Source organism: Pelodiscus sinensis, chromosome 20 (assembly GCF_049634645.1).
Source record: "Pelodiscus sinensis isolate JC-2024 chromosome 20, ASM4963464v1, whole genome shotgun sequence".
Taxonomy (NCBI): domain Eukaryota; kingdom Metazoa; phylum Chordata; order Testudines; family Trionychidae; genus Pelodiscus; species Pelodiscus sinensis.
The window spans coordinates 2642992-2661061 of record NC_134730.1 but is presented as its reverse complement, the minus strand read 5'-3'; the positions used below and the strand labels follow the sequence as shown (position 1 = coordinate 2661061).

The following is an 18070-nucleotide window of genomic DNA, read 5'->3' as shown; positions in this document are numbered from 1 at the left end:
GCCTTTCTTGGTTATTGCTTGCAGCACCGTGTCTAAATCTAGGCTGAGAGAGCTTCCGTCAGGGTCCCTCTCTTTCCTCTGCTCTGTCTAGCACCCTTGGAGTGCCTCTGCCATCATTTTTGGAAGCTCCACAATTCCTCCTGCTTTCAATGGCAGCTGCAGCTGCAAAGCAAGTAATAATATATTTACATGGGGACATGTGACTATTTTGCATCAGAGAGCTCTCTTATACCATACAGAGCTGATAACGGCACTTCATAGCCAGAGAGGGTGAGAAAACAATCCAGCAATCTCTGCGATATCACTGCTCCAGCCACTGTTCAGAGCAATTTGTCAGCCAATCTTCTCGCGGAACCATTAGGGAGCAAATATTTTAACGGTTGCATGGGGAGTGCTGAATACAAATCCCTGCCATCAGTTACACAACTGCTGCGGGCAGTTCCCTGGACACTGCTTTGAAAATACTGTTTGTGTAGAACCAGCAGAAATGCCTGTAAGGGACAAGCTGATGGACATTCACAGGGTTCTCGATAGTGATGGGAAAAAACAGTAAACAGTCCATGTTGCTTAACTTCCTTTCATCTAGACCAGTGCTCCCCAACGCGGTGCCCGCGGGCACCATGGCACCTGCCGGGGCATTTGTGTGCGCTCGCCGACAACCTGGGCCAGCCCCAGGCGCGCGACACGCACCGGTGCCTGGTGCGCGGCGCTCGGGCGGCCCCAGCCCTGGGGCACACGCGGGCGCGCGGCGCCGGCCCCTGGCGCGCGGCTCGGGCGGCAGTGCCGGCCCCGGGCCCACGGCACAAGGCGCTCGGGCGGCCCCGGCCCTGGGGCATATGCTGGCGCCAGGTGCAAGGGCATCCCCGCCCCTTGCGTGCCCCAGGACGTGCAGCCCCGCCCCCGGGCACCCGGCGCATGAGTGGCCCCGCCCCCAGGCGTCTGGCGTGTGAGTGGCCCTGCCCCCAGGTGCCCGGGAGCCTCTAAAGGTTGGGGACCACTGATCTAGATAAACAACCTTTGCAGGAGGAAATAGCTTTGGGCCCTTCCCCCGCAACCGTTTTCTGTTGGCCGATAGACAAGACCTTACTTTCCAGCACTAACAAATGACTCGTCTCGGCAGCTGGAGAAGGCCAGGACGGTAGCATTTCCAGCACTGCGAGCTGAAGCAGGGCTGCCGCAGATGGCTTCTCTCTTAGCTATGCTCCATACAACCACACTGCAAGGAAAGAAGGGTTTAAAAAAGTAGTTTCAACTTGTTTAAATCATTGGAAAATGTCACAACTCAGCAGAGCAAGGCAATCTTCCTATAGGTGTTGGTAGATGAATCCTGGTTTGGAGGCACTTTGCAGAGATTATAACCATGGAAAACTTTCCCCCACACTTCCTGTACATAGCTATATAGAATTGCAATTCACGGCCCTTGTTCATAAAACAGCTGAACGGGTTTGTGCACGAGCCTTTTAACTTCTCTTGGCTAAGCTTCTAATCATGTCGTAGAACCTCAGTAGAAACTGATCTGGTCGATCTCATCCTGTCCCCACTGTGACAGGCATATTGCAAGAAGTTAATCTCTTTGGGAGACCATGTTGTATGAAGTGTAGAATGGTTATGCACCATTGTGGGCCAGGTACTGTATGAATGCCACAGGGGAGGGCTACCACTGCTCCTCCAGGAAGTGAAAACAGGAGGTTAGACTACCCCCAGACACGTGCTACCTCCTGGTGATGCTCACGTATTCTGGTTCAAGCTGGATTCTCCAGAGACCAACATAGAAAGAAATGACTTTGGGGTGAACAGCTCACACTAAAAGTGACTCAGGCCTGCATTCTGGTTCTAAGACCAATTAACCTATAATCACAGGGAAACCCAGCTGTGGGTTTGAAGGACTTGCAACCCACTGAAGACACTAAGCAGGAGTTGGGGGGGACTCTGATGAGCTTTTTAGCATGTGTGTAGTTTCTTTTAATATGTTTTTTCTATAATGCTTTCACCTTCAGAATAGAGGCAATTTCTAGGAGCCGTGCTGGCACGGGTAACTGCCGGCAGTACTCTAGGAAGGGCCCTCGGAGAGCAGGCAAAATGCAGGCACAGCCCATTTAGGCAGTCTGGCCTGCTGGGGATATGACAGTGTAAATCGTGGAGCTGTGCAGCCTTAATGCCCCGGATCAGAAGGAAGTACCTGGGTCTCTGCCTTAAGAGAGGTGCTGGCTGGAAGCTGGGAACCTTTCGGAGGGTGCCCTCAAGGGACCATGGAGGGGGAAATACAGACGCAGCTACCTTGAAACTGTGACACCCACCAAAAGACCCCGTAGAATTTCGTATCTTTGCCTTTTGACTGGTCAGGAGGGAAGTCACACAGGGTACGTCTAGACTACATACCTGTCGCCAGAGGCATGTAGATTAGGCTACCCGACATAAGAAAATGAAGCGGCGGTTTAAATAATCGCCGCTTCATTTACATTTACATGGCTGCCGCGCTGAGTCGACAAACAGCTGATTAGCTGTTTGTCGGCTCAGCGCGATAGTCTGGACGCGTGGGTGTCGACATCAAAGGTATTTGTCGACCACCCACGTATGCCTCCTGGGATGAGGTTTACCTGGGTGGTCGACAAATACCTTTGATGTCGACACCCGCGCGTCCAGACTATCGCGCTGAGCCGACAAACAGCTGATCAGCTGTTTGTCGGCTCAGCGCGGCAGCCATGTAAATTTAAATGAAGTGGCGATTATTTAAATCGCCGCTTCATTTTCCTATGTCGGGTAGCCTAATCTACATGCCTCTGGCGACAGAGGCATGTGGTCTAGACGTACCCACAGAGAGGATGCAAGTCAGGAACTCATCTGTGCTACAAGAGCCTTCATTTGATCGCTTCTTAATTAATTCACAGTTTCAAACAATGATATAGTACCCTGCGTGTATTCAAGTCTCCCTCTTATTTGAGTGCTCACTTTACCATACACCATATGCAGCATATTTCAAATACAAACTAATGGGATATAAGAAGATCCATGGCTGAACTCAATGCTGAGGATATCTGCTGAGACAGGCAGTTTTAGACATACCACTCCTGTGAGAAGACCTATGCCTTCAATCCACTGGATAGCTCCACAGAGAACTCCATCATTAAAAGGCAGGAAGATTTTTCCCTGGGTGCATAAGGCCCCATTCAATGACCAATGGGAACAAAAGCCATGTGCAGAGAAACCCCCACAACTGCCAACCCCTCTTACTGCATGGGAATGGGACCAGCACATAATAGTGTCATGAGGGACCAGAAGGGGGGCAAGCTCCTGACAGTCTCTTTGGGCCAAATTTCAAGGTGAACCTATGCTGATGCAATGTTCACCTTCCTCCCGCCCACCCATTAAGCCAAACAGTCTCTAAAACCCAAGCAGTAAGATTCAGAGGTGATGTGTGGGGGTCTGCATTCAAAGTGGTGTGAACTACACTGTATATGAGAGAAGGTGCATGGTATCAGCTTAGACTCTCCTCTGCATTTGGTGCTGTGCTGAGAAGCAAAGCCAACAGTAGAAGGAGAGGAAGCTGCCAGAAGCATTTTTGCCTTCATTTATTTGGTCCTCAGACACAGTCCCTTTCACTCAGCCCTCTGCTTATGTGACCTCTGATGAAGGGGGAGGAAGATTCATAATTTAATCCTGTTACCTGCCATCGTCCTGGCCTCCCAGTGACACCAAGTAAAGGTCATTCGGCGAGAAAGCCAATTTTTCAACTTTCCCCTTGTGAAGTGACAGCCGTGCAAGCAGCTCTCTCTTCTTGTAGTCCCACAAAATTATATCTGCCTGGGGCCCAAAGAACATTAGTTAGAATATCCTCAGGCTTCTTAGGTGCAAAAGGTGCTTCTAAGTTAGGCTTCTTTCCAGCCCAGGACTCTAACTGTATGCATTCTCTGTGGAATAGCCACACTAAGGCCAAGTCTATACTGGGAGTGCTATACCGGTATAGGAATAGCAGTATATTATACCAGCAAGGCTTCCCTTTGCACTGCTATAGTAAATTCACCCTCCACGAGCGAGACCCCCAAAACTGGACATTTCAAAAAGACGGGAGGTGCTACTGCTGCTTTCATCCAAGGACCTTCAGTGCCCTACAAAGATTAATCAATTCATTCCCGTGAAGGCACAAAAGCACCAGACTTTCAAAGATCGTAGGTATCTAAACAGGAAGGTAGGCACCTAGAAGGATTCTCAAAAGCACCTAAGGATTCTGTAACCTAAGTCCCATTTCCAAAAGTAATTTATACATTGAGCAGCCAAATGGGATGAGGGTGTTTAAGTAACTTTTGAAAATGGGACTTAGACATTTTGGAAAATTTTACCCTAAGTTAAGTGCTTAAGGTCACATAGCAAGTCAGAGGGAGAACTAGGAGTACTACAGGCATGCCTCCAATCCCCTGAAATGTTTTTCCTCTTCTAGCACTTATGCTTTCCCCTCAAACAAAAGCAACATGTATTGTTTTAAAAAAGCAAGAGCTCCCACCGCCAATAGCTCAGCCTATGCTAACGTAACCTATACTGATGTAGTTAAAAATAACAGGGCCTGCTACTACAGCCACTACTCACAGACTTTGTGCTACCAACTCAACAGAACTATACACAAGACTATGGGCTACAGCAGTGGTCCCCAACATGGTGCCCGCGGGTGCCAGCATTTGTGTGCGCCCGCCAAGTGCTCGGGGCTGGCCTGGCCCCGGGCACATGGAGCATGCGTGGTGCCAGAGCCGGCCCCGGGCGCATGGTGCATGGTGAGCGCCGGTCCCGGGAGCTCCACGAATTGGCCGCCCGCATTCTGGGTGCATGGGGGGAGCACTGGCCCCGGGCACATGGCACTTGGGGGGGGGGCGCTGGCCCCAGGCACGCAGCACTTGGGGGGGCCCTGCCCCGGAGGGGTGCCGGGGGGGCCCCGCCCCCGGCGTGCAAGTGTCCCCGCCCTCTGGCGCCCGGCAGGCGAATGGCCACGCCTCCTGGCGCCCGGCAGCCTCAAATGGTTGGGGACCACTGGGCTACAGGATCCGATGAGGACTACTTATACTCAAGTCATTACTGGAATTCTCCCCAAGGTTAAAAGAATCATTTTTAAAATGTTACTCACCTTGAAGCCCATGAAAGTGACCTGTCCAGAAGCAACATAACATCCACTCTGAGACACAGCAACACAGGAGACATTGTTAGTGTGGCCATGTAGGAAAGCTTGCGTATTGTTGTTCAGGCCTTGAATAATTATGGTACAACCCAGAGGATAGATAAAGTGCTCCCGATCAGGGTGGCAGATCAGGCCAGAAGGTATATGTCCTACAACACAAAGGGAGTAAGAGAGAGAATTCAAAGATTCACAGAAGGCCAGATGTGGCCATTAGATTATCAAAACACAGGCCCTTAAAATTACACTCAATTAGCCCTGTATTGAGCCCAATAACTTATGTCTGACTAAGCACAACTTGCATTTGGCCAAAGATAATTTTCAGAAAAGAGAGTTAGGCTTTGTCTACATGACATAGCTTTTAGCAACACAGCTGTGTCACTAATGAGTAGGCAGTGTAACTGCTGTTTGTTGGCATTTCTGCCAACAAATTACATCCATCCCCAACATGCGGCGTTCTCAATGTCAACAGGAGACCACAATGTGCTGTTCACATTGACACTTGCCACGGTAAAACTTTCATCTTTTGGAGGTGGCGGTTTAGCACCTCCAAATGACAAAAGCTTTATAACTCAATTGTCAGTGTAGACACGGCCTTATTCTTGAAGCTCTAAATCAGGGAAGCATGGTTAATATTCCCACTATGTTTTTTCCTCTATGTGGAATGGGTGCCTGAGCTCAGGTGTATAACCTATGAGCACAGTCCCCTCCTTCCGAAGAGAGGAAGGCTGGTACAATGGTTAGCACTTGAAAGACCTAGCTCCAGTTCCAGGCTCTTTAACAGAATTCCACTGTGACCTTGGGAACTCACTTAAGTGGTTTGTGCCTCAGTTTCCCATCTGTAAAATGGAAATGATAGCACTCCCTGACTTGCAGGAGTTTTAGTAGGATAACTGCATTAAAGGTGCTTACGTGATAATGATGGGGGGGGGGCAGATAAGTACATTCAATTGATCAATTCTACCTACTCCTGTGTTCCCTCTCTTCTTCATTTATTCCCTCTCACATTCATTTATCACTTTCCTTCTTCTACACTCACTTTGGGTATGTCTACACTACCCCGCTAGTTCGAACTAGCGGGGTAATGTATGCATACCGCACTTGCTAATGAAGCCCGGGATTTGAATTTCCCGGGCTTCATTAGCATAAGCGGGGAGCCGCCATTTTTAAATCCCCGCTGCTTCGAACCCCGTGTAGCGCGGCTACACGGGGCTCGAACTAGGTAGTTCGGACTAGGGTCCTATTCCGAACTACCGGTACTCCTCGTGAAACGAGGTGTACCAGTAGTTCGGAATAGGCACCCTAGTCCGAACTACCTAGTTCGAGCCCCGTGTAGCCGCGCTACACGGGGTTCGAAGCAGCGGGGATTTAAAAATGGCGGCTCCCCGCTTATGCTAATGAAGCCCGGGAAATTCAAATCCCGGGCTTCATTAGCAAGTGCGGTATGCATACATTACCCTCCTAGTTCGAACTAGGAGGGTAGTGTAGACATACCCTTTCTCCCTTTAAATATTTCCCTATGTTTCTCTCCACGCACAAACCCTTGCCTTTACTCTTCCTTGAAATCCATAGAACCAAAAGTTCAAATCCAGGTAGATACATGCATTTTGGGGCTGGCAAAGGGATCCCTGGATGTCTATAATTTATAAAGGTCCACAAAAGGACTTCTGGAAATGTAGCATTTCTTCATCAGCATCAAAGTGCACCCTCCTCTGGGGCATGGAACAGGCAGAAGGCTACAAGATAACCGCTGTGGGATTTGAATATCCATGCAGAGCAAACAAGAGGACGCTTAGTTTTAATATTCTCATCTGGAGATGCACAGTAAACAGCATGGAATTCTGTTGCGTCCACCTGAGACCATGCAGAACACAGGCATTACCAAGAACTGAATTTGAACTTTTGGCTTTAAGGATTTCAAGAGACCATCCCTCTGAAAACTAATGAACTTCCCTGGGATCACAGCGTAGTGCAGCTCTTATTACTGATGTAGCATAGCAGGCAGGTGTGTCACTGTATTGAGTGTACCCCTGCCCTGACGTCCTGAAACTGAGACCCAAAGCAAAGAGCAATGATGACAAAAACAGGCCGGGGGGGGGGGGTGTTAGGGTGAGAGACAGGGTGGCTTGGTGAGCTCCGACAGGGAGAGAGTGGCTGCATTGCTCTGCCGGCGGTTATGCCTGGCAAAGAATTGTTTAGTAAGTTACAGTGAGTGACGGGGTCCAGCGACAGGGCCTGGCAGAAGGGGAGCGACCGGAATGGGGGAGGGGCCTTTTGTCAGAGACTGAAACAGAGCATGAGATGAGGTCAGGATCCCCCAACCCAGCCCCCCACTAGATTCCCCAACCCAGCCCCCACTAGATCCCCGACCCAGCCCCCCGACCCAGCCCCCCACTAGATCCCCGACCCAGCCCCCGACCCAGCCCCCACTAGGTCCCCCAACCCAACCCCCTCACTAGATCCCCAACCCAGCCCCCCAACCCAGCCCCCCACTAGATCCCCCGACCCAGCCCCCCAACCCAGCCCCCCACTAGATCCCCCGACCCAGCCCCCCAACCCAGCCCCCCACTAGATCCCCCGACCCAGCCCCCCGACCCAGCCCCTCACTAGATCCCCGACCCAGCCCCCCAACCCAGCCCCCCACTAGATCCCCGACCCAGCCCCCCAACCCAGCCCCCCACTAGATCCCCCGACCCAGCCCCCCGACCCAGCCCCTCACTAGATCCCCAACCCAGCCCCCCAACCCAGCCCCCCACTAGATCCCCCGACCCAGCCCCCCGACCCAGCCCCTCACTAGATCCCCAACCCAGCCCCCCAACCCAGCCCCCCACTAGATCCCCCGACCCAGCCCCCCAACCCAGCCCCTCACTAGATCCCCAACCCAGCCCCCCAACCCAGCCCCCCACTAGATCCCCCGACCCAGCCCCTCACTAGATCCCCGACCCAGCCCCCCGACCCAGCCCCCCACTAGGTCCCCGGGCCCGGCCCCGCCGCGCGGCACCGTTGAAGCCGATGACCGCCTGCAGCTCCAGCTCGCCCAGCGCGTCGCCCGGGGGGCCCGGCTCCCCCGCCATGGCGCTACCGCGCACCCCGCCGCCAGCTGTGTATGCCCGGCGCTATGGAAACCGCGCCTGCGCACCAGCCACTCACCCCCCCCCTCGCCCGCCGAAGGCCGCGCATGCGCAGAGCCACGGACTGGTCCTGTGGAGAGAGGTAGGGAGAGGGTGCAGGGCAAAGATCGTGACGTCACAGGGAGCCCAGTTCCCTCTGGGCACTCCCCATGGACCAGGCCTCCCCCCCCCCATGGACCAGGCCTCACCCCCCCCCCATGGACCAGGCCTCCACCCCCCCCCCATGGACCAGGTCCCCCCCCCATGGACCAGGCCTCCACCCCCCCCATGGACCAGGCCTCCACCCCCCCATGGACCAGGTCCCCCTCCCCCATGGACCAGGCCTCCCCCCCCCCATGGACCAGGCCTCCACCCCCCCATGGACCAGGTCCCCCTCCCCCATGGACCAGGCCTCCCCCCCCCCATGGACCAGGCCTCCACCCCCCCCATGGACCAGGCCTCCACCCCCCCATGGACCAGGTCCCCCTCCCCCATGGACCAGGCCTCCCCCCCCCCATGGACCAGGCCTCCACCCCCCCATGGACCAGGTCCCCCCCCCCATGGACCAGGCCTCCACCCCCCCCATGGACCAGGCCTCCACCCCCCCATGGACCAGACCTCCCCCCCCCCATGGACCAGGCCTCACCCCCCCTCATGGACCAGGCCTCCACCCCCATGGACCAGGCCTCACCCCCCTCCCCCATGGACCAGGCCTCACCCCCCCCATGGACCAGGCCTCACCCCCCTCCCCCATGGACCAGGCCTCACCCCCCCATGGACCAGGCCTCCACCCCCCTCCCCCATTGACGAGGCAGCCACCCCCCCCCATGGACCAGGCCTCCCCCCCCCCCATGGACCAGGCCTCCCCCCCCCCATGGACCAGGCCTCCACCCCCCCCCCATGGACCAGGCCTCCACCCCCCCCCCATGGACCAGACCTCCCCCCCCCCCTCATGGACCAGGCCTCCACCCCCATGGACCAGGCCTCACCCCCCTCCCCCATGGACCAGGCCTCCACCCCCCCCATGGACCAGGCCTCCCCCCCCATGGACCAGGCCTCACCCCCCTCCCCCATGGACCAGGCCTCACCCCCCCATGGACCAGGCCTCCACCCCCCCATGGACCAGGCCTCCACCCCCCCCCATGGACCAGGCCTCACCCCTCCCCCATGGACCAGGCCTCCACCCCCTCCCCCATGGACTAGGCCTCACCCCTCCCCCATGGACCAGGCCTCCACCCCCTTGAGTCAGGTCAAGGTCAGTTAAATAGCAAGTTGGCCTAACACACTGGAGCGCGAGGCAATCGAATCCTAGAATCCTAGAACTGGAAGGGACCTCGCGAGGTCATCGAGTCCAGTCCCCTGCCCTCACGGCAGGGCCCAGCACCGTCTAGACCAGGCGTCTGTCCAACCTAATTTTAAATATCTCCAGTGATGGAGATTCCACAACTTCCCTAGGCACCTTGACAGGAAGGAAGTTTTTCCTAACATCCCACATAAACCTCCCTTGTTATTTAAGCCTGTTGCTTCTTGTCCTATCATCAGAGGCCAAAGAGAACCATTTTTCTCCCCTCTCCTTGTAACACCCCATTAGGTACAGGCAGTCCCCAAGTTACGCAGTCCTCCGGGGCGAGAAAAGCTGCTCCGCGTCTCCCTGGTCTGCTGCCCCCCCCCCCCCCCCCCAGCAGACCAGGGAGACGTGGAGCAAAGCCGCGAAGCACGCGGGCAGCGGGACAGCCCAGATGCGCTGCGGCTGTCCCGCTGCCGGCGTGCTCCGAGGCTTTGCTCCTCATCTCCCTGGTCTGCTGGGGGGGGGGGGGGGGGGCGGCGCAGCTAGTGCACCCTCCCCCCAGCAGACCAGGCTTTTCTCGCCAACGACGCCTGGGGTAGAGCAGCTGGGGCGTTGCCGGGTTGGTCCCGCAGTGCCGCTCCTCGGCGCTACTGGACCAACCCGGCAGCACCCCAGCTGCTCTGCCCCAGTCGTCCCCAAGTCAGCCGCTGCTGAAACTGACCAGCGGCTGACTACAGGAAGCCCGAGGCAGAGTTGCTCTGCCCCGGCTTCCTGGAATCAGCCGCTGATCAGTTTCAGCAGCGGCTGACTTGGGGACACCTGGGATAGAGCAGCTGGGGTGCTGCCAGGTTGGTCCCCGCAGTGCTGAGGTGTGGCGCTGCGGGGACCTACCCGGCAGCGCCCCAGCTGCTCTGTCCCAGGCGTCCAAATTCAGCCGCTGTTGAAACTGATCAGCGGCTGATTCCAGGAATCCCAGGGCAGAGCAACTCTGTCTCGGGCTTCCTGTAGTCAGCCGCTGGTCAGTTTCAGCAGCGGCTGAATCTGGACGCCAGTTCCGACTTACATACAAATTCAACTTAAGAACAAACCTACAGTCCCTATCTTGTACGTAACCCGGGGACTGCCTGTACTTGAAAACTGCTGTCATGTTCCCTCTCAATCTTCTCTTTTGCAGCCTAAACAAACCCAATTTTTCAGTCTTCCTTCGTAGGTTGTGTTTTCTAGACCTTTAATCATTTTTATTGCTCTTCCTGGACCCTCTCCAATTTTCTCTACGTCTTTCTTCCTGGCACACAAGTTAAACTAACTGGTCTGTAGTTTCATGAGTTTCCTTTTTATAAATGGGAATTATATTTGCCCTTTTCCAGTCTTCTGGAATCTCTTCCAACTTCCATGACTTTTCAAAGATGACAGTGAATAGTTCAGATATTTCCGCTTTGAGCTCCTTGAGTAGTCTAGGATGCATTATATATATAACTGATTAGGCCTCGTAGCAGAAAGTCGTAGGGGACACAGGTCAGTCAGAATGTTGCCAGTTGGCTCTAGTACCTAGAACCAGTGAGAAAAAGTGTTCATTGTTACCCCATTGCCTGCTGCTAGTGTTGCTGTGACAGGAGTCAGCTTCAGGCTCTGCTGCTCTCTCGCTCTCTCTGGTTTTTGGAGGTACATGGCAATCAGGCTCTAAATGGAGAATTTTGTACATGCTGCTTATTTTTCTGTATTTTTAGAGTTCTTCTGAAAGTGTAATGGTAGAATCAAATATTTATACAGCCGCTACTAACCAATTCACCCATAGTGCCACTCAGGAGTTCTGAAAGTTGCCAGCAGCTTTGCTGATCTCTGTGGTACAGAGTCAGGAGAATATATTCTTTGGCATTTTTTCCTCATTGTCAAGCAAAACTAATATTTGTAAATGAAAATGTCCAGAATTATCCAGTTGTTTCCTCACTTTATTTCCCATTTGATTTGGCTCCCATCCCTCTACTGCCGTAAGCAAAGACTCTACATTTAGCAGGATTGGCCTACTTTTCATCAAAGCCACTATTTTTGCCTCTCCTAAGAAAAGTCAGCCAAATGTAACGTTCTAGTTTTTGAGAGTGCTAGTTTACGTGCCCTACTTTTGTATGGCATCTCTTTCTGCCTGCTACAATGAATGGAAAGCTTTCTTGTGAGGAATCTGTGCAGCTCTCCTGGGGAACCAGATTTGTCTTCTCAATCCTTTTGATGTGTGTTTGTAATAAGGATATCATCATTTATTTCTATTGTGCAAACACACCGAGGCCTCCAGCAGGGATGGATCCTATTGCATTAGGCACTGAACAGATGTAACAAGGGCTTACAAAGACAAGAGTCTATGGCTGGCTCTAACAAGCTGATATCCGAAGCCCAAAATAACAGTGAGATAATTATGATGAGTGTGATAAGCAGAGGTCACAGATATGTAGAGCTGGGCAAACCCATGGATATCTGTTCTATCTGCGGGCAGGGCAGGCCTGCCAGCGGGGTGGGTACAACGGCCCCAGGGCCTGATGTTCTGAAAGCAGCTGGGGTTACCAGCAGTCAGAGCCCCTGGCCCTTTACAGTGCTGCTGGAGTGTAGCATGGTGCGCTCTGGGTGGCTCTCAGGGCTGCTGAGGAGACAGGAAAGGTCAGCACAGAAGGCTGGTTGCCCCCAATGGACCCCACCCCTTCTGCCTGAGGCTTCGCCCTGTCCAGCAGTGCAGAGCCGACCCCCAACCCCGTCTTGCCCAGGGGCCCAGTAAGTCTGTCGGTTCCCCTATTTGCAGGGTGTGGATACCCACAAATCATTTTTGCACATGCAAATGAGGATACCAGTTTTGTATCTTCCCAGGACTCTACAAAAATGTACCTGCCTCAGATATGGATAAGTGTGTCTGCTCTACCTGCGGCAGGGTACCATTTACAAAGCAAATCAATGTGGCGTAAGTACCTTTGCACGAGAGAACCTCCTCAATACAGCATTGCCTCTGAACTTTTACAGGCACAAAAGACAGGAAATGCAAAGTTGTGGGTCCCAGAGAGACAGTTACTCTCTCCTGTGCATTCAGCATTTTGCATTATGCTGTGTGCTGTCAGATTCATGAACTGACTTAAATGGATAAAGTGGCAGAACTGCAGTTGTTGAGGGAATTGTCAGTGTAAGTTGCAATTCCCAACCTGAACATCAATTACTGTCAAGTTTTTGCCTGAATTTCTTTTGTTTATTTTAGATTATAAAAATAAAAGTATGAAAAGAAAATGGGGTGGAAAAGAGTCTTTTAGATCAAACTATCTTTGCAATAAACAGGTGTAGAACTCCCCATTCATCGCACTTATAGGCTGTGTCTAGACTGGCCAGTTTTTCCGGAAAATCAGCCGCTTTTCCGGAAAAACTTGCCAGCTGTCTACACTGGCCGCTTGAATTTCCGCAAGAACACTGAAGATCTCATCTAAGAAATCAGTGCTTCTTGCGGAAATTCTATGCTGCTCCCGTTCGGGCAAAAGTCCCTTTTGTGCAAAAGCTTTTGTGCAAAAGGGCCAGTGTAGACAGCTCAGATTTGGTTTGCGCAAAAAAGCCCCGATCGTGAAAATGGCGATCGGGGCTTTTTTGCGCAAAAGCGCGTCTAGATTGGCACAGACGCTTTTCTGCAAAAAGTGCTTTTGCAGTAAAGTGTCTGTGCCAATCTAGACGCTCTTTTCCGCAAAAAAGCCCCGATCGCCATTTTCGCGATCGGGGCTTTTTTGCGCAAACCAAATCTGAGCTGTCTACACTGGCCCTTTTGCACAAAAGCTTTTGCACAAAAGGGACTTTTGCCCGAACGGGAGCAGCATAGAATTTCCGCAAGAAGCACTGATTTCTTAGATGAGATCTTCAGTGTTCTTGCGGAAATTCAAGCGGCCAGTGTAGACAGCTGGCAAGTTTTTCCGGAAAAGCGGCTGATTTTCCGGGAAAACTTTTCCGTTAAAAGCATTTGCAGAAAATCATGCCAGTCTAGACGTAGCCATATAGTATATTTATGTACTCGTCAGGGCAAGAGGGTGGAAGGTGTGGGGTGAGGGTCGGGGCAGGGATGGGGATGCAGGAGTCAGGGCAGGGGGTGGGGGGACTCAGGCCACGGGGCTAAGGGCAGGGGACTGGGAGATCTGGGGCGGTTGACTGGGGCCACCTGCAGTGGGAGGATGGCACTGCAGCTGCCAACCCCCACCCCTGGCTCCTCCTGGGTGGGGTTCCTCAGGCAAGGTCTGGGAGGTTGGGGCTGGGGGGAGGCTGGGGCTGCATGGCCTGGCCCTGGCAGTGTTCCTGGGGGGTGGCTGGGGCTACATGGCCTGGTCCTGGCCCCCAGCAGTGCTGCTCCAGTGTGGAGGGGCTTCTGGTTGGCGGACCCCGTTTTCCACCACTGCGGCTGAGGGCCAAGGGGAGGAGTTAGGGGGCTGGGAGCCACTTACCTGGGCCAGTAGCTTGCAACAGGGAGAGCCCTGGCCCCAGCTGGCCACTCTCCTCTGGTGTGGCCACCCCTCTTGTGGTCACTATGCAGGATAGCTGTCCCCCATGCTCATTGCCCCCAGTTGTCAATCTTCAGTATAACTGTCCCTCCTATCATCCGCCTCCCTTTCCGTGTTATGGACAGTAATCCCATTCCAGGCGCAACCCATTGTCCTGGCACAGCCAAACCCAGACCTTGCTTTAAATTATGATAAGAGGAAGCTGCAAACCGAATTTGGTGGTCCTAGCTCTGACCATTTAGGAGGAGTTCTTGAACAAATGGACTCACAGACGGATGGACGCGCACACAGACAGACGCACAAACTCATAGATAGATAGGGTGGATGGGGATGGATGGATAGATAGATAGATATCTTACTATATATTTTAGAAATGTGTATCTGTCTGTCTGTCTCTCTATCTCTGAGTCTGTTTGTCTAAGGGAGAAGTAGCCTGATGCCCTCTATCATCTGTCCCAGGCTTGCAGGGAGTTTTCTGTACGCTGCCCTCTCCTTCCCTCCAAGCATGTCATGCTGGGAACTGCAGCTGTCAGGAACCCTCTCCCACACCCCCACACCCCCCTCCCGCCAGAGCAGTGTCTTCTGTGTGCAGTCTGGGCTCTGCAGAATCCAGTGACGGCCAGTAGCACTGCAGCCCATTTCTATGGGAAAGGAAATTGTGCATGCACAATGTACATTTCTGTGAAATTCTGCTTTGCACAGTGGTGTAGAATTCTCCCAGGAGTAGCAAAGGGCCATTAAAATAAATAGATTAGGCTACATTCATCCCTGATGTATATCTTTGGGATTTTTTGGAGTTACATTGCAGTGAATTTGGCCTATTGCACATGTTTTAAATCCTGTTAGATAAAAATAGGTGTCCCTGAGATATGTCCACCCTAACCTGGAAAGAACAACTCAATCAAGTCCAGTCTCCAATGACCCTCTTAATTCTAGGATTCTGCTGTCGGTACGTGGATTCCAGAACGACAGTTGTGCTGATGGTTTTTGTGATGTAGTTATCTGCCCCATGGAGAATGGACTGAGATCCACCTTCTCATTTCACGGAGGCCACCAAGTGGCCGCAAAGTTTGGGCTCCTCTGACCTGAGCTGTGGTCAGGCCACAGCACAACAGAGATGAAGGATGGTCCAGTGGTTAGGGCACTAACTTAGCACTTGAGAGAGTTCCCTGCCATGCTACATATTTCCCGAGTGACTCTGGGCAAGTCCCTTAGCCTCTCTGTTCCTCATCTGTACAATAGGGATAATAATGCTGCGTCTCCTCACGGAGTTGCGTAAAAGAATGTGAAGTGTTCACTTACCACAGAATGGGAGCCATAAAAGTACTGAAGATACATGGGAGATCTCTTTATAGCCCATTAACAAGCTCTTGACCATGCGGCCTTTACTGCTTGATGGGGCTTTTGCCTTTAATTGTTTTGAATTTTATACGGCAAGAGGATAAAAGTGCAAAGAAAGCAGAATAACAAATACATTTTGCAGTTGGCAAAGACCATCGTGCAGATCACAGTAATTGCGTGGAATAATCGTCCTGATCATTTATTGCGATTGACAGCTGAAATCATCAGGTAGCATGGTAGGCAGCACATGCAGCATGACAAAGGTTGGTAAGTTGTGCGGTGGCATCAAAGACAGATAATGCAGCCCCAAGTCTCAAGTGTTTTAGGCAGGCCCGCTGGGGGGACAGTTGCTCAAGGGCCCAGGTGATTGAAAAGAGTCTCGGGACAGTGTTCCCTCTAATTTTTCCCATCCATGTGCAGCATAATTTTTATGTGCACCAAGGCATGTGTGAATGTGCACCACCAGGAGAAGCAAAAAACGTAGCCATGTGTGCTCTCTACTCATCAGCTGGGTGGCATCTGAAGCTCCCCTGAGTGGCCACATAAGCGCACAGCTTAGAGGGAACACTGCTGGGGGCCCACAGCTCTGCCTGCTCTGGGGAAAGCATCTTTCAAAGACACATTAGAGATGCCTCGTGCAGGTTCTGGGGTGGAGCTATTTGGCCCCAGAATCTGCCTGGGGCACATGGGCATATCAAACGCACCTTTGAGTCAAGAGATGCTGTGACATTTCCCCAGAGCTGGCAAATTGGGTCCTGGGAAGAGAGGGGAGAAATGGTGCGGCAGGGCTGGCCCAGGGCTCCTCTGAAAGACAGGTGGGGGGCACTTGGGGCTTGTCTGGGCAGGGAGCCTTGTGGCCCCAGCTGAGGGAGGGAGGCTCATTGATTGTTCTGCCCAGAACTGCCGTCGGTGGCCTCGTTTTAGGTACTTTGGTTGAAACCTAGTTCCCCTTTACAAGCAAATAATCTGAATCTTGATCCAGACAATACACAAAGTCATAGGAAAGACGGACAGCTAAGCAGGAAGAATGCTGAGCTTGGGATGGGTCAGGATCTCTATAGAACAAACTCGGCCCCTGGGCACGGAGAAGGTCCAGAGAAGAGCAACAAGAATGATGAAAGGTCTAGAGAACATGACCTATGAAGGAAGGCTGAAAGAATTGGGCTTGTTTAGTTTGGAAAAGAGAAGATTGAGGGGGGACATGAGAGCCATTTTCAGGTATCTAAAAGGGTGTCACAAGGGGGAGGGAGAAAAATTGTTCTCCTTGTCCTCTGAGGATAGGACAAGAAGCAATAGGCTTCAACTGCAGCAAGGGAGGTTTAGGTTGGACATTAGGAAAAAGTTCCTAACTGTCAGGGTGGTCAAACACTGGAATAAATTGTCCAGGGAGGTTGTGGAATCCCCATCTCTGGAGATATTTAAGAGCAGGTTAGATAAATGTCTCTCAGGGATGGTCTAGACAGTATTTGGTCCTGCCATGAGGGCAGGGGACTGGACTCCATGACCTCTCGAGATCCCTTCCAGTTCTATGATTCTATGAAAGGAGGTAGCCTGATTGGAAACCTGCCTAGCCCCCTTCAGCTGCAAAGATTAGCTGGTCCGTTAGGGGCCTTAGAAAGAGGGAAACACTGGGAAATCTTAGGAGTACACAAATGAATAAAAGAGATTCTTAGGCATGAAGTAACATCATGGACTTTTGTGCGTCCCTTTTGTAATTGGCAGACCTCATGACACAACACAATCGGAAACATGTAGGAAAAAGGTGAGGCACAACGAATGTGTGATGGCATCCTGCGACGGTGCGTGTGCGTGTGCATGTTCACCAGCCCCACACTGGGAAAACTGGGCTTAACCAGGCTCACCTGGCCGAAGAAGCCCTGCCCCCGTGGCCTTGCCAGGCGTGCTCACGCTGGGAGAGGCTCAGTCTGGGCTGGCTGCGGAGGAAAAAGGAGGTGCTGCCTGAGCTCCTGCAGGCGAACCGCCAGAGGGACTGGCCCTGCAGACCAGCCAGCAAGACTCCAGTGCTGCTGCGGGGGCTGTAGAGGAAGGACCCTGGAAGGAGGCCAGTGGAGACTGGTGGGAAGTAGTAGGGTGGGATATTGTGGCCTTTGACTCTCAGTGGGTTAAGGTGGGATTCCCTGCTGAGAGAGCAGTGACCTGCGCTGGGACCGGGTGGAGTAGGGAGGGCCCAGCTCCCCCTGCTATCTCCTCAGTCCCTGAGCTGGGGGCCAGCACCTGTTTATTACTGACTCTGGCTCCTAGGCCACACTGCCCTGGTGAGAGGGGCATTTCCTAGAGACTCTGGCAGTCAGGCTGCACTGCCCTGGTGAGAGGGGCATTGTCTAGAGACTCCGGCTGTCAGGCTGCACTGCCCTGGTGAGAGGGGCATTTCCTAGAGACTCTGGCAGTCAGGCTGCACTGCCCTGGTGAGAGGGGCATTGCCTAGAGACTCCGGCTGTCAGGCTGCACTGCTCTGGTGAAAGGGGCATTGCCTAGAGACTCCGGCTGTCAGGCTGCACTGCCCTGGTGAGAGGGGCATTGCCTAGAGACTCCGGCTGTCAGGCTGCACTGCTCTGGTGAAAGGGGCATTGCCTAGAGACTCCGGCTGTCAGGCTGCACTGCTCTGGTGAAAGGGGCATTGCCTAGAGACTCCGGCTGTCAGGCTGCACTG

The 18070-nt window shown here is 53.1% G+C and overlaps 1 protein-coding gene across 1 annotated transcript in view; it reads right to left on the bottom strand.

Annotated features, from left to right (window-relative positions):
• CFAP52 (cilia and flagella associated protein 52) overlaps positions 1 to 8289 on the bottom strand; it is a 35816-nt gene extending 27527 nt beyond the window's left edge. Inside the window, exons 1-4 of the mRNA XM_075903489.1 lie at positions 8160 to 8289; positions 5111 to 5310; positions 3665 to 3801; positions 1088 to 1216 (exon numbers count right to left, since the gene is read on the bottom strand). Of these exons, the coding sequence (XP_075759604.1) occupies positions 1088 to 1216; positions 3665 to 3801; positions 5111 to 5310; positions 8160 to 8232 (539 nt within the window). The 5' untranslated portion in view covers positions 8233 to 8289. The remainder of the gene's footprint in view (positions 1 to 1087; positions 1217 to 3664; positions 3802 to 5110; positions 5311 to 8159) is intronic.
• Positions 8290 to 18070: the final 9781 nt, after the last annotated feature.